Source organism: Dendronephthya gigantea, unplaced genomic scaffold (assembly GCF_004324835.1).
Source record: "Dendronephthya gigantea isolate DGI-Jeju-01 unplaced genomic scaffold, DenGig_1.0 000009F, whole genome shotgun sequence".
Taxonomy (NCBI): Eukaryota; Metazoa; Cnidaria; class Anthozoa; order Malacalcyonacea; family Nephtheidae; genus Dendronephthya; species Dendronephthya gigantea.
In genome coordinates this window covers 466,713-480,432 of record NW_021163019.1, presented here as the reverse complement: position 1 = coordinate 480,432, position 13,720 = coordinate 466,713, and the positions used below count along the sequence as shown (strand labels likewise).

General features: G+C 34.5%; 1 protein-coding gene and 1 long non-coding RNA gene across 2 annotated transcripts; one reads left to right on the top strand and one right to left on the bottom strand.

The window, feature by feature from the left end:
• The first annotated feature begins 595 nt into the window (after positions 1–595).
• On the top strand, positions 596–3,071 carry LOC114517797 (neurexin-4-like). The gene is made up of 3 exons (XM_028537617.1): positions 596–1,046; positions 1,898–1,955; positions 2,331–3,071. The coding sequence occupies exons 1-3, from the start codon at positions 723–725 to the stop codon at positions 2,954–2,956; spliced, it is 1,008 nt and encodes a 335-aa protein (XP_028393418.1). The 5' UTR covers positions 596–722; the 3' UTR covers positions 2,957–3,071.
• Positions 3,072–4,154: 1,083 nt separating this feature from the next.
• On the bottom strand, positions 4,155–5,429 carry LOC114517805. The gene is made up of 3 exons (XR_003686433.1): positions 5,180–5,429; positions 5,004–5,070; positions 4,155–4,280 (listed from the first exon to the last, which is right to left on the bottom strand). It is a non-coding gene; the product is annotated as an uncharacterized LOC114517805 (long non-coding RNA).
• Positions 5,430–13,720: the final 8,291 nt, after the last annotated feature.

The window sequence follows — 13,720 nt, the reverse complement described above, 5'->3', positions numbered from 1 at the left end:
CAAAATAAAGGGGGAAATGATCGTAATTAAAAAGGCAGAATAACTGGAATTATGTAATTTGCTTAATTGCATTTTTGCTATGGGAAATTATTTAATTCCTTCGGGCTTATTTCATATTATTCTACCGCACATCGATAATTGATAGCTAAAAATGATGCAAATTTCGTCAACTAATGCTTGGAGGCTTTTAGGATCATATTTTTAGTCTGGCTCTGCGCAAATTGAGATATTTTGGTGGAAACTTAACATCTTATCAGCCTTTCCAATTTTTAATTATCTGTAATAAATGCAATATTACCTGCTGTTATATAATTTTATGTTAGAGTTGTAATATAAGTCACAGTGTTTAAGACTGAGATGCGATTTGAACATCTCTGCAAAATGCAAGCTGACACTTTTTTTTCCGACCGAGATTGGGTCACTTTCATGCAGTAATAAGGCGCAATTTTTCATGCAAATTACAATTATTCAATTCTATTTTTGAGAGTTGTAAATTTGACAACTTCAAAATGTCTGTGTTTATTACTCCCCATGCATGAACGTTTCTTTCACTTACAAAATCGCATTGCAAGTTGCAAGACAAATTGCACCGCCTTTAGCGATCCCGAAACACCGGCTATGAAATAATTAAATCAAAACATAAATTCGTTATAACAAACAACATTTGACCTAATTAATTTGAAAATTAAACGAGTGTCAGAGATCGTCCCGTCATTATCAAAATGGCTGTCCTTCGAGGCATCTCTGCGTTAATTTTCATCTCAGGAATACTACAGCCAGGCGATTGCTCATTCGCCCAAGCCGTCTTCAGTAAAACTACTGGCAAATATTTAGCGAATCATGTTATTGAAACAAAACACGCTGAAACCGAGTTGGAATGCAGTATGCATTGCCTTGAACATGGATCTTGTATGTCGGCAAATTACAAAATCTCAGGAAACGGTAAAGGTCGATGTGAGCTGAACAGCAAGACCATTCAAGACACATCTGACGACGACGGAAGTTGTAGTAACCCTGAGTTCAAACATCTTCATATAATCAACAAGGTAAGAGACACAAGAAGTAACCAGGACATTCTTCTCAGTCTCAAAAATTGCTATAAACCTTGATTAAAGAAATAGTTCGTAGTGTGTATAATAGTGCATGAGTTCGCTATTTGTAGGGTAGTTTGTTTGTCGCTCAACAAAGTGTGGTGTTGGTAGACATTAAGCACAATGGAAATTACTTTCAAATTTTTTATCCTACATCAACGTCAAAGGCCTTAGTCTAGAACAAGCTACGATAAATAAAACTTTTAAACCGACAGCGTTTTTTAATTCAAAAATCTCAAGGTAACTGGGGCGTGATTGGAAAGATGGAAAGAGGGGGGTTTTTATTCATGCATTCAATTCTGCCTGATGGATTTATTTTGTAAGTGCGGTAGCTTATATGAATACTCCGCATCCCCAATTATCATTCTAGTTAAGGCACTGCAAGATACGAAAATTAAATTTTTTGCACTGAAACCTTATTATATTGGACATTGTCTACGTTTTCAATCAGCGGAATTATGGCAATTATAATACAAAAATTGCCCTTTGAAATTAATATGAGTTCAGAGTCGGACCAAAAACATATTTATGCCCGCGAACATCACATCAACTTTATTGTTTTAATAATCCCGAGTCGCTCGACCAATCAGTGAGCAGATCAGTTTCGATGATTACTCACTTACCTATTCACGCTTGATTTGGCGATTTTCAACGGTCTCAGGGTGAAACTTTCTGATATTAAAAGAAAATAAAATATTGATCAGAAAAAATATTCACACATTACATGTTTGTAGTTGTTCTAACGAATGGGTCCCAGAGGAAATTAGTTGCCCCACTACTTAGGTAACACTTTTTCTTTTATATAGATTCCTGCAAACCCGAATCCAACAGAAAGTTTTCAGGCATCGAAAAATTCTTCCTCAGGTATAAAATATTAACATTTAACAAGTAAAACCGCGGAGGAGAGTGTGAATGTAATTAGTGCAGTAATACTTAATACTACCGATAAATGTCAGTTTAATACTTGCAAAAAGTAAAAATCACTTCATACAAACGTTTAGCTAGCTGAAATTTCCGTTTTGATCAAGTTCTAAAACACCAATCACGTTTCAGCTACTTTCATATCGTCGAATATCATAGGAGTTTTGGCAACGTTGTCGTGGGACTGCAATTCATCCACATCTTAAAAACATGAAAAGCTTTCATAATTCAAACATAATACCTAATAAACCTCATATATCTGATCAAAGTTATTTTCAAATTTCGTGTAGTAGTAACAAAGACTGTATTTCATTACAGGTATTTTGAGAAATACCTACAATTCTTGCACCGTTTTACGAACAAAGGATCCTTCAGCTGATAGTGGAATTTATTCTCTAAAACCACAAGGACTTAACTTATCGGTTTCGGTATTTTGTAATATGACCTCAAAGAATAGTATTGGCGTGACAGAGATTGGACATGACAGTGAATCGAGGACATTTGTGAAGGGGTATGGTTCTCCAGGCTCGTATAACAGAAGTATTAACTACGAAATTCCCATGGAGGTGATCGTTGCCATTATTCAACAGTCAAAAAATTGTGAGCAGTTTATAAAATACGAATGTTATCATAGCGTTATCTGGTTCAAAACCACAAAGGTACATTATGGTTGGTGGGTATCGCGTCAAGGCTCAAAGATGAATTATTGGGGAGGAGCAGCGATCGACAGTGGAGAATGTGCCTGTGGAATGAACAACAGCTGTGCAGGTGGATGGAAATGTAATTGTAACAAAAATGACGAAACATGGCGTGAAGACAGTGGATACCTGACAGACAAGAACACACTGCCTGTTACTGAACTAAGATTTGGAGATACTGTGAAAGAAGTAGCTGATATAGAGGAAGGATATCACACACTGGGAAAGTTGCGTTGTTGGGGTTAGGATGAAGAGATTAACTGACCATATTAGAAAACATTAAACAGTCCGGAGATGTGTAAAATCCTAGTTTATAAAACATCGGCAATTCTCTGACATTTTAACGTCACGTCTGCTGTTACATAGATTAAAAATGGAAGCATTACCTAAGGAAGATATAAGACTACATGTATATATAATTCATTTACGTGATTTATCAGTGTCAGGGCGAGGGCGTGAATTCATTGGTGTGATATAGGTACTGGTCTGATTCTACTAGAATTTTTCAGCAAACTCAAACAGCGCATCACATCAAAGGCTTAACCTGATTAGTTATTCATTATATGCAGTTATCACCTCGCCTCTATAGCCCGAACAACTCGCTCCATGCAAACGGGCCCTTGAAAAATTTCCCCTCCGATCCCAATTAAATAATATAATCTAAACATCCTAATTACTTACGAGAGTCACTATGAGTCAAAACACGTGCAGAAAGCTACTCGGCCTAGAGCTTTTGTCAGGAGAGTTAGCATGGTTCTCCTGCCGAAGATTTTTATGTCGAGTCGTCGAGAGATTTTTTATCTATTTCTTCTCCATTAATTCCCTTTATTATAATAATAAAATAATAAATAATAAAAACATTTAAATTAAATTTTAAGTTTTATCCAAATCATCCCTATTATAACTGTCCTCAGTCCTTTCTGAACCTCAATAAGGCAACAGTATAAAGCATTTATTCCACCTTACGCAAGCTTTAATGTAAATATTTCCCTATATTTGATGAAATACAATATCAAAAAATAGGCTCGCTGAGGCGCGCATGTATCTACTGCGTTCAAGGGTGATGGTGAACTGCATAATTATTGTTTGAAGCAGGCAAGTCGAATTTGTAAGTTCATGATATTTGTTCACCACTTAAAATTGAGAGACTTGCCAAAAGTGAACTAGACGACTCACAATTAAGACTGCACAAGCAATAGATAATACGGAACATGGTAATGAACTATTCACACAAATATATTAATGCTCACAAATGATTCTTCAATACAACACGAAACAATATATAAATCGATTAGTCAATACAACTTTTTTTTGAAAGGCGTTTAAAACATATATGGTATATATACATTATTTACATCTACTTAAATAAACATACCACAAATAAACAATAAAAGTTTATAATAAAGTGGAAATTTTTTCAGGAATTAAATAACAATATTTACAATTTAATATGTTTAATTTATTAGTGCTTTTAAGTTTTTACTTTTATTTATTTCATATAGTTTTATATTTAACCTTGATCATCAGGTTGCTCTTTGGGTTCGGTCCATTGGAATAGATGAAGAATGACCTAAAAGTTTAAATTATAATTTTATTATTACCTTCAAAGGTTAAACCAGCAGCTCTGATATCAAAGTAATAAGACGGATCATCAAATAACTGATGTGAAACAGCTCTGAAAAAACAATCACCCCCACCACCAACATCAAATGGTCTTAAATTAAATAAATATAATCTTTGTTCTAATAATGATACATTGGAAGTTATTGCAGTATCAGCTTCTCTGTTATGTTGAATAGGACCAGGGTTTGATTCAATATCACCACACACTAGAAGACTGACCCTGATATAATTGTTGCACATAAGCATAGGGTAACTGCTCATATCATGTTCTGAAACATTACATGACTTAATGGGATACCACAAGGAATATTGTGCCTATGTGGTTTTATTCTGAATTTTATTTTAATATTTATGATGGCTGACAAACATTGCAACTTTCCTTAAAGGAAACAAGATAAATTTACCATGCAGAAGCACGTTAGTTTTCACCCCAAGGGGCCTGATAAGTTTCCCCTGAAGAGGCCTGATTAGTTTCCCCTGCAGAGGAATGATAAGCTTCCTCCAAAGAGTCATTATTTTGAGTTGTGGCGATAGGCACATCTAAGTTCAAGCCACTGCACCGTTGCTTTCATATGCCTTGAACCTGGTCTGTCCTGATTGCTTTCAGTCAACAAATGGACTGACCTAACCACAAATAAATACAAGCAAAATATGTACAGTATGTACTTACCAAGTTTGTGTGCGATATAATTTGATATATTATATTAAGGGCGATCTTCGACTTCGTCCCGTCTCACCTACATTGTATATTTATAGGATATCGTACAAGGATAGTTGACTAAATAGTAAATGTCAAAAGGATAGTAAATTAATCAAATAATTAGGTAGAAAATACAGAAAACTTACCAAATAGTTCCTATGGTTTGTACTCTCAGTTCAAAATCAACGAAGGAATCGGTGAAGATATTTTAAAAAAGCATTTATATTTATATGCCAATATGCCATGTGTTTTCCTGTGTGTATACGATCGACGATGTATCGACTATCTTTCGTAAACTTTCGTCGCCATCTCTGCATTCTGATTGGCTCCGAAGGCAAAGCAATGGAATACTTGATGTAGCATTATTATTTTGGGTGTTAACTTAACAAAAAAACTTAACTTAACTTAACTTAACTTAACTTAACTTAACTTAACTTAACTTAACTTAACTTAACTTAACTTAACTTAACTTAACTTAACTTAACTTACACAGGCGATAGCATAGTATCTACTCGCGCATGCGCAGTAGATACAAAAAGGAATACCAGCCAATAATTTTCAAAAAATACAAAAGAAAACAAAACCCAAAGATTAAACTCAAAATATAGTATAAACAAAGATTTTAAAGTGAGAGTCAAGTCCGTATGAAAACAAGGGGCTTTTTACATTGTTTTGTCTGAATATCTAACAAAATTTAAGTTTGCTTTATGCCTTTAAATGAATATGAACTAGTGTTCTTGATGAGAAAAATTGAAAACATAAGAAATTTGGGAAAATTTTCGTGAACTTTGAATTAAAAACTAACAGTGTTCTGCACGTTTCCTTATCAAAAAATAATTACTATCAGCTATACCTCTTTTTCTTTTTGATATCCAGTATAGAACCATGCAGTCACCTAAAAAGAAATTAGATAAATTTCTGAATAGAGACTAAAAAAGTATTACAGACTTTCGAATGCTGTTTGTATATCAATAAATCTGCATTAATCGTTCATAAACCGTGACATCTGTTCATACCATAAAGGAATCAACGTTGAGGTTGGTTTTTCCATATTGTTTCATATTTTATGGAAAAGCACAAGGTTTGAATAATATTATAAATATGCATGTTTTTAGATTGACAATAAATGTGGAAAGAATACCAACTGAGTTAGTAAATATTTGTATGACTATATATAAAGACTCGATGCGTCGAATAAGTCATAAATGAAAGAAAATGATCTCACGTAACTTCTCAGTTACAGGTCACAACTGAAGATCACTTTCATGCAAATTATGCGCACGATTCGAAAGTTTATAAAATTTGGTATATAAAGGGGCGGATCTAAGGTTGTCGAACCCTAGTCAAAATTTTAAGTCACTGAATATCAGGAAGGGGGTTATTTTATGTTATATTTTGAATAAAGTAGTAAGGTGAAAATATCAATCATCCTGTCAGAACGTGCGCATCTGGATCAACAGTCGTATGTCGTTGCCAAGTTTAATTGTCATAATTGAAAATATGCATGCTTGAGGCAGCTGCGAAGCCTTTATGTCAATCAAATGTGTTTTTTATAATGCGCGGTCGAGCATTTTAAGGATTACGTCACAGAAAGTTTAATTCGATTAAAATAGTAGAATAAATAGTTAAGTTATAAAATAAGGTTCACAGAAACAATGTTTGATAATTTTAATGCTTGTTGATGATAAATATTTTAAGTTGTGAACATTAAAAAGTATTGATCGATAGAGCTAAAGACCAACTCGACTAGTGCGTCAACGCCTTATACAAACAAGATATGAGAGCTGGAACGAGCTTCTAATGCCAACCCCCATTTCTAACTAACAACGCTGATTGGTTGGATAAGGATCAGCCCACTCTGGTTGATGACGTTTACAGATGTCCCTCAACCGTTACTATAAAAGGGCGTGCACAACACCCCAACCTTCAGTGGACTAGCGGAGTAAAAAGCATATGAAACGTTAGGAAGCTCAACCTGACAGAACGGACAGCCAAGACAAGAACAGAAAACGACGAAGTTCCGAAAGGACGAAAATTTGAATAGAAGAGAAGAGAAGAACGGAGAAAGAAGAGAACATTATTGAACTTTAGTAAACCCTTGTAAAGATCTCCTACCTCGCGTAAATATAACATTAAAAAAAACTTATAACAATCATAAGAACTGAGCAACTGAACTAATAAAAAATATACACTTGAAAATGCGTTAAAAATCAATGTAATGTCAGAAAGCAGAAGATTTGGTTTTGTATTTTTAGGAACAAGCCAACGAATTCGAATACTGATTTTAACTGAAAGTAGCTACTTTTATAAATGCTTTATTTTTACGCTAATTCCTGTTAGTTTCAACCATAACTACATGCTTTAACACTATATTCCTTTCTGTCGCACACACCTGTCAAAATTAATATTCAGTCTTTATATTGCAGTATACATAAACATGAGGACTTAAATAGACTACAGGTGTATTTGTGTTTCTGTAATAATTTTTCTTTTTATCATCGTCACATTTTATATTGGCAGATGCATATATAAAGTTTATAAATTATACAGATATATTTCTCGCTTTCTATTAAAAACATAGCCGAAAAAACGACAAAGAAGAGGATGAAAATAGAACTCGACGCTCAAAAGATAAAAATCTAAGGATCGTTTAGTATGCTAACTCGTCAAATTTGAAAATAAACTTTTAATCTTGCCCCGTGGCCAACATACAAATAAGTATTGCCATCCTTTATATGGGCAATTTGTGATGGCCAATCATCAGTAAGAACCTATAATATCAAACGCATTATTAATAAACCTGTAATGTATAAAGGCATGGTTCAAAGACCTGCCCTGTATGTCCAGCCTCAAAATGTCTGCCTTATCAAGTATTAGTGCGTTAATTCTTACATCAACGATACTCCAGTCGGGAGAATGCCTAATCGCTGAAGCTTTCTTTCGTATAAATGATGGTAAATATTTAGCGAATCATGTCATCGAAACTAAACATGCTGAAACAGAGTTGGAATGCGGTATGCATTGCGCCGGCCATGAATCTTGTTTGTCGGTTAACTACAAAATTTCTGGAAGCGAAAAAGGTCGCTGTGAACTAAACAACAAGGCTCTTCGAGACACAGCTGATTATGATGGAAGTACGGACAAGTTCATTAAACACGAGTTCAGGCACATGTACATAGTTAAAAAGGTAAAAAAAGAAAGATTTCCAAAACGTTAATAACAATATATTCCCTTACAAAATCCACATGATTTCTCATGTGTGAGATTTCACATGTGGATTTGGAACCTGTGGAATTTAAAGTAATCCTAAGAAGACTTTACTTAATTGGTCAGGGCATTACGGCGCTTTATTCTCGGTTTAATCATGCAGACTGATAATTAAAAAATGTTGGGTTTATGGCGAGAGCAAAATTAGAGCTAATTTTGCCAGCACATTTAAAGACAGCTCTCGGAACTTCGTTTTATCAAAGAACAAAGAAAAAAAGAACTCGCGCATTTTTTCTGCCGTGCTCAGTAGCGTGGCCAGCCTGACGAATTGTCACGCTATGCTAATAATTGGGTGTTCATTGACTGTGAAAACAATAAATTTTTAAAGACAGGCATGAATAATAATAAAAAATCGAAATCAGTAACATAGCGCCAAAAAATCGTCCCACCGTATAGCCTACATGCACCGAAAAGTATTCCGGTTTAGGATGAATGATGCGATGATAAGTACGTACATATTAACGACATCATGCATTAATTATAGCCTGCAATAGCTAGTTGGTTTTTTTTTCATATATAGAGACCACAGAAACAGGATCAGACAAGTGTTGCAAGGACATCAAAAAATCACTCAACAGGTAGATATTTTACATCAGGTATAAATGGCAAGGAACTACTTCTAAAATGAATGCCGGTTTCCGCGAACGAATCCTGAGAAAAAAATCCATTATAACGTCTTATATGCAATAATGCATCTTCCTGTCATACAACCCTTCATACAAATTACTTCACATATTTTTCATAACTATAATTATAGTTAACATTAATCACCAGTTTGCAATAATGACCAGTTTTTAATTTGAACTGATTATCGATGTGGCTGAAGTGTAGAGACAGCTGCAAAAGTGTAAATCTTAACACTCCATAATTACGTCTCTTTTCAATACTTAATATACAAGTATATATAAATTCACCGTATAAACAGCGATGGCGCTCGTCGAGATGCCATGCAATGTGCCCATTTGGGAGAAGCAGCGCAGTCTACCTTCCCACGTTTCAAGAGGGCGTAAATGTCGGGCAATTAAATCGGTGTTTGATATTTGCAAACTGTCTCTGCAGCTGTTTTCAAATATCTCATGGTTGATTTTTAGACTAAACTTTTGACGTTTTTAATAACTGTGGTAAAATGAACAATTTGCCGGACAATATTAGACTTTTTCAAATGAGGTTGTCTTACGAAAGTAATTGGGGCATAAATATGTCTGGCCACGCCCAGGCTACAATGAGTTGTGAGTCACACAACAAAAAATTCTTCTTTTAAGAAAAGAATATTACTTATGAAATGCTTGAAGAAACTTTCAAACATTGAAAAATGAAAATATTCATGCAGAAATTATAATTAAGAATTAAAAAACGATTCGCGTGGGGGAATGTTGGGAGAATACGAGAGAAGTTTAAGACAAAACTCTGCCGTTTGCCTTACATCCGAACATACACCAGAATCACTCCATTTCTGAAAGTTACAGTGCAGTACAATTATACCTACTCAATATGAACAACTAATAACATAATTTTTTTTAACTTGTCATTTTTAGTTGATAAAATTAGTGCCCTCTGTTGGACGTTTAATGCCGTTTCCACTTCAATCGTATCATAGCGTAACGTAGCGTAACTTTATGCTTCAAAACAATGAGATACGCTACCTATCGCTACGATACGGTTGCAGTCGAAAAGAGGCTGTACGGGCTTCGACGTTACCGATTATCATAATTTGTGGCAACGCACGACTACAATTATTTTTCACACACCTTACACATGTGAAGCCATCGCGGTTTAAAACCGTGTTTAAATCAATAAAATTAATTATGTATTATCTTGTAGTAACAAAGACCATTGTTATTACAGATGTCTTGAGAGATACCTACAATTCCTGCACCGTTTTGCGAACAAAGAACCCTTCAGCTGATAGTGGAATGTATTCTCTAAAGCCACAAGGACTTAACTTATCGGTTTCAGTATTTTGTAATATGACTTCGAAGAATGGTGTTGGCGTGACAGAGATTGGCCATGACAGCGAATCAAGAACACCTGTGAAGCAGTCAAGTTCTCCAGGCTCTTACCAAAGAAATATTAGGTATGAACTTCCCATGGTGGCAATCGTTGCCATTATACAGAAGTCGAAAAAATGTGAGCAGTTTATAAGATATGAATGCTTCCACAAAAAGTCCTTTTTGAGCTACACAATTGAATATTTTGGGTTGTGGGTATCACGTCAAGGTTCAACGATGAATTACTGGGGTGGAGCGGCAGTCAACAGTAAAAAATGTGCCTGTGGAATGACCAACAGCTGTGCAGGTGGAGGAAACTGTAATTGTAACACGAATGAAAACACATGGCGTGAAGACAGTGGATACCTGACGGACAAAAACACACTTCCTGTTACTGAGCTGCGAATACTAGTTAATTTTAACCCTGGTATTGAGAAAGATTATCACACCCTAGGAAAATTGCGTTGTTGGGGTTAAGATAGACTAAACAGACACCATAATACGTATGGAGGTTTTGAGTTAGATCAATATATTTGGAATTTTTGCTTCAGATTGTGCACCTTTAATAGTTGCTTAAGCAATTCACATATAAAATAGAGTAATTGATTTAAAAATCAATTACTTTGTCGCCAGTGAAAATTCCTCTGCACGAGTACAATTTTAGACCTGGTTCTCATATATCGCCATTGGTCTATCGAAAAAAATATTACTTCATTGGTAACTGACCATGGACCGTAGAATATCCTGGATTAATTACGACATATGATAACCAGGCTTTATCATCCCTCGCAGATTTAAAATGCACTTGAGTGGGAACGTGTTTTATAATAATTATGTTTAAAATTGATTAAATGATTTACTTTAGGAAACTACAGGGTAAATATATTATATTATAAATTATATTATATTATATTATATTAATTATATTATATTAAATGGTAAACGTAGATATATCATGTGTGTTGTTTATACGGTTCCTGACTATTCTCAAGATATTTCCGCCTTTTTTTAGATTCTTCTTTGCACAACGTTGTATTTGCAGTTGCATGAACTGAATTATATGAATTTTGACCACAGAACTTTGGAGACTTTTAGCATGATATTTTTGGTCTTTCAGCCTTTCCAATTTTTCATTATCTGAAGCAGCTCCCACACTGGCGGTCAATAGGATTCTGCTATGTTAAAGTTACAATCCTCCGGGGGTGTTTGAGATTAAGATACGATTAGAACATCCAAGCGAAATGCAATGCACTTTAGTTACAATCAAAAGTTTGACACCTTCTTTTAAGACCGAATTTAGATAACTTCCAAATATTAGGCTTGTTACCGGGTGCAACTTTTTATGCAACTTGCAGTATAATTTTATTTTTGAGAGATATAAATTTAGCAAATATGAATCTTCTGTGCTTATAACACTCCATGGACATTTTTAACACTCACATTTTGAAGGCTTACCACTATATTTAACATCTCTGATGTAACGAAATGTTGACAATTTGTGTTTTCAGTACGCATGGAAGCGGGTCTCGAAAAATCCGCAAGCTTAGGAAAACTTTTTCTGTGGACATATTCCTTGCATTTTCGGACGAATTATAGTTTAACGGTCAAAATTGTATCTTTTTTTGAAAGCCTTTATTGGGAATGTTTTATGGAGACATCATTTCAATTAACATTTTCATTAGTTAACATTCACCGAAGCCGTTAAACGAACGCAAAGTCTCATCGAAACAACCTTTAAAATACAGTTTCCCATTGGCTAACAGCGCTGAATCCGTAGAATAGCAAGCTCTTATTGGACAAACGTTTAATAACGTTCGGCTTAATTTATTCGCACGAAATTTTCCAGCTTGGAGAACTGAACGCTTGCTTGCTTACGTACGGAACGCGAACATAACTAAATTTACGTTCGTTTAACGCCTTCGGTGAATGTTATTATCACAATTGCACTATTAGCACTAAAACACTCGACGCTGTTAAACGTTTAGAAATAATACATGAACAGGTGATGCACTGCTAAACGCTTTATAAACGTGGTTATGCAATTGGAAATTGAAAAAAAAAGTTTTAAAACAATTGCTTTAAATTTAGATTTTGCTCCTCCACTAAATGAAAAATTAATAATTAAAAAAAATTGATAATTGTGCGTAAATTGTTGATATTTCATTTATTGCTTTCATACATTAATATGTAGATTAGACCAATTGTGAAGATCAACATGTGGCATTTAGTTAAGGTTATATTTAGAATAATGCATGTATACCGGTAGTGCGATAATATGGAATTTACTCTATCTATTTTGAGTATTGAGCGGGTGAGCGCAGCGAACAAGTAACATATTATTCTCAACACGAGAAATAAATTCCATATAATGAAACATCCATGTATTTTTGTTTTTATCATAATTATAATAAAAAAACTGGAAACTGTTTTTTTTTTAATTTTTTTATCCCCAGTGTATACCTAACTGACTCCTGATTAATGGATCGCACACGTGTTATTATCGCTTTTCACAATGGCGGATTCGCCAGTAAAAAGTATATAATAAAAAGTGATATTTTAATGTGTGAACTTTTTCGTTTAAAGGTAAACAATTAGATCAAAATTCATTACATTAAAAATTTCAAATATCAAATAGTTCATGCTTCGTACGTGAACGAAAATCGTAAGGCACAACCTGCTAAAGGATTCTGTAATATTGGAAAACAAAAATATTTCGACTCTTTTCGAGAATATTCTTCGAGACCTTCAATTTACATTTTCATTAAAACAAGTACGCTCGCCGCTGTTATAATTAATATCACACAATGTCATGCATCAACACTGCTGAACTACATCAATAATTAGCTGCATGCATGCAGGGAACGTAAAGAGGAATATCAATTTTGCATAGCAAAACTGCGTGAGATGGAGATGTTCGTGCAATGAATTATTCGAAAAAAAGTTTGATAAATTACCCTCCACATCCAGATTATGTTTGGATGTGAAAGGAAACTATGCTAAAGAGTGGTCTCAAATCAAAATATCCTAATTCACGATGAAGAGTATGCTTTAATTATTGATATTTCATTAATATGCGTGTCAAGCAAATATAAACTCTACCATATTAATAGAAGCCTCAAAGACGTTTCAATTCATTATAAGAATGGCTGTCTTAGCAGGTATTTGTGCTGTGTTAATTTGCACTTCAAGAATACTACAGCCCGGCGATTGTTCTACCGTCCAAGCTGTCTTCGGTAAAAATTATGGCAAATACTTAGCGAATCATGTCATCGAAACAAAACATGCTGAAACTGAGTTGGAATGCAGTATGTATTGCACTAAACATGGATCTTGTATGTCAGCGAATTACAAAATTTCAGGAATTGGCAAAGGTCGATGTGAGCTCAACAGCAAGACCCTTCAAGGTTTAGCTGGCGATGATGAAAGTACAAA

Coding starts and splice junctions, on each gene's coding strand:
- LOC114517797 (XM_028537617.1), top strand. CDS start 723: ATGGCTGTCCTTCGAGGCATCTCTGCGTTAATTTTCATCTCAGGAATA. Junction 1,047..1,897: donor ATCTTCATATAATCAACAAG/GTAAGAGACACA, acceptor TCTTTTATATAG/ATTCCTGCAAACCCGAATCC. Junction 1,956..2,330: donor ATCGAAAAATTCTTCCTCAG/GTATAAAATATT, acceptor ATTTCATTACAG/GTATTTTGAGAAATACCTAC.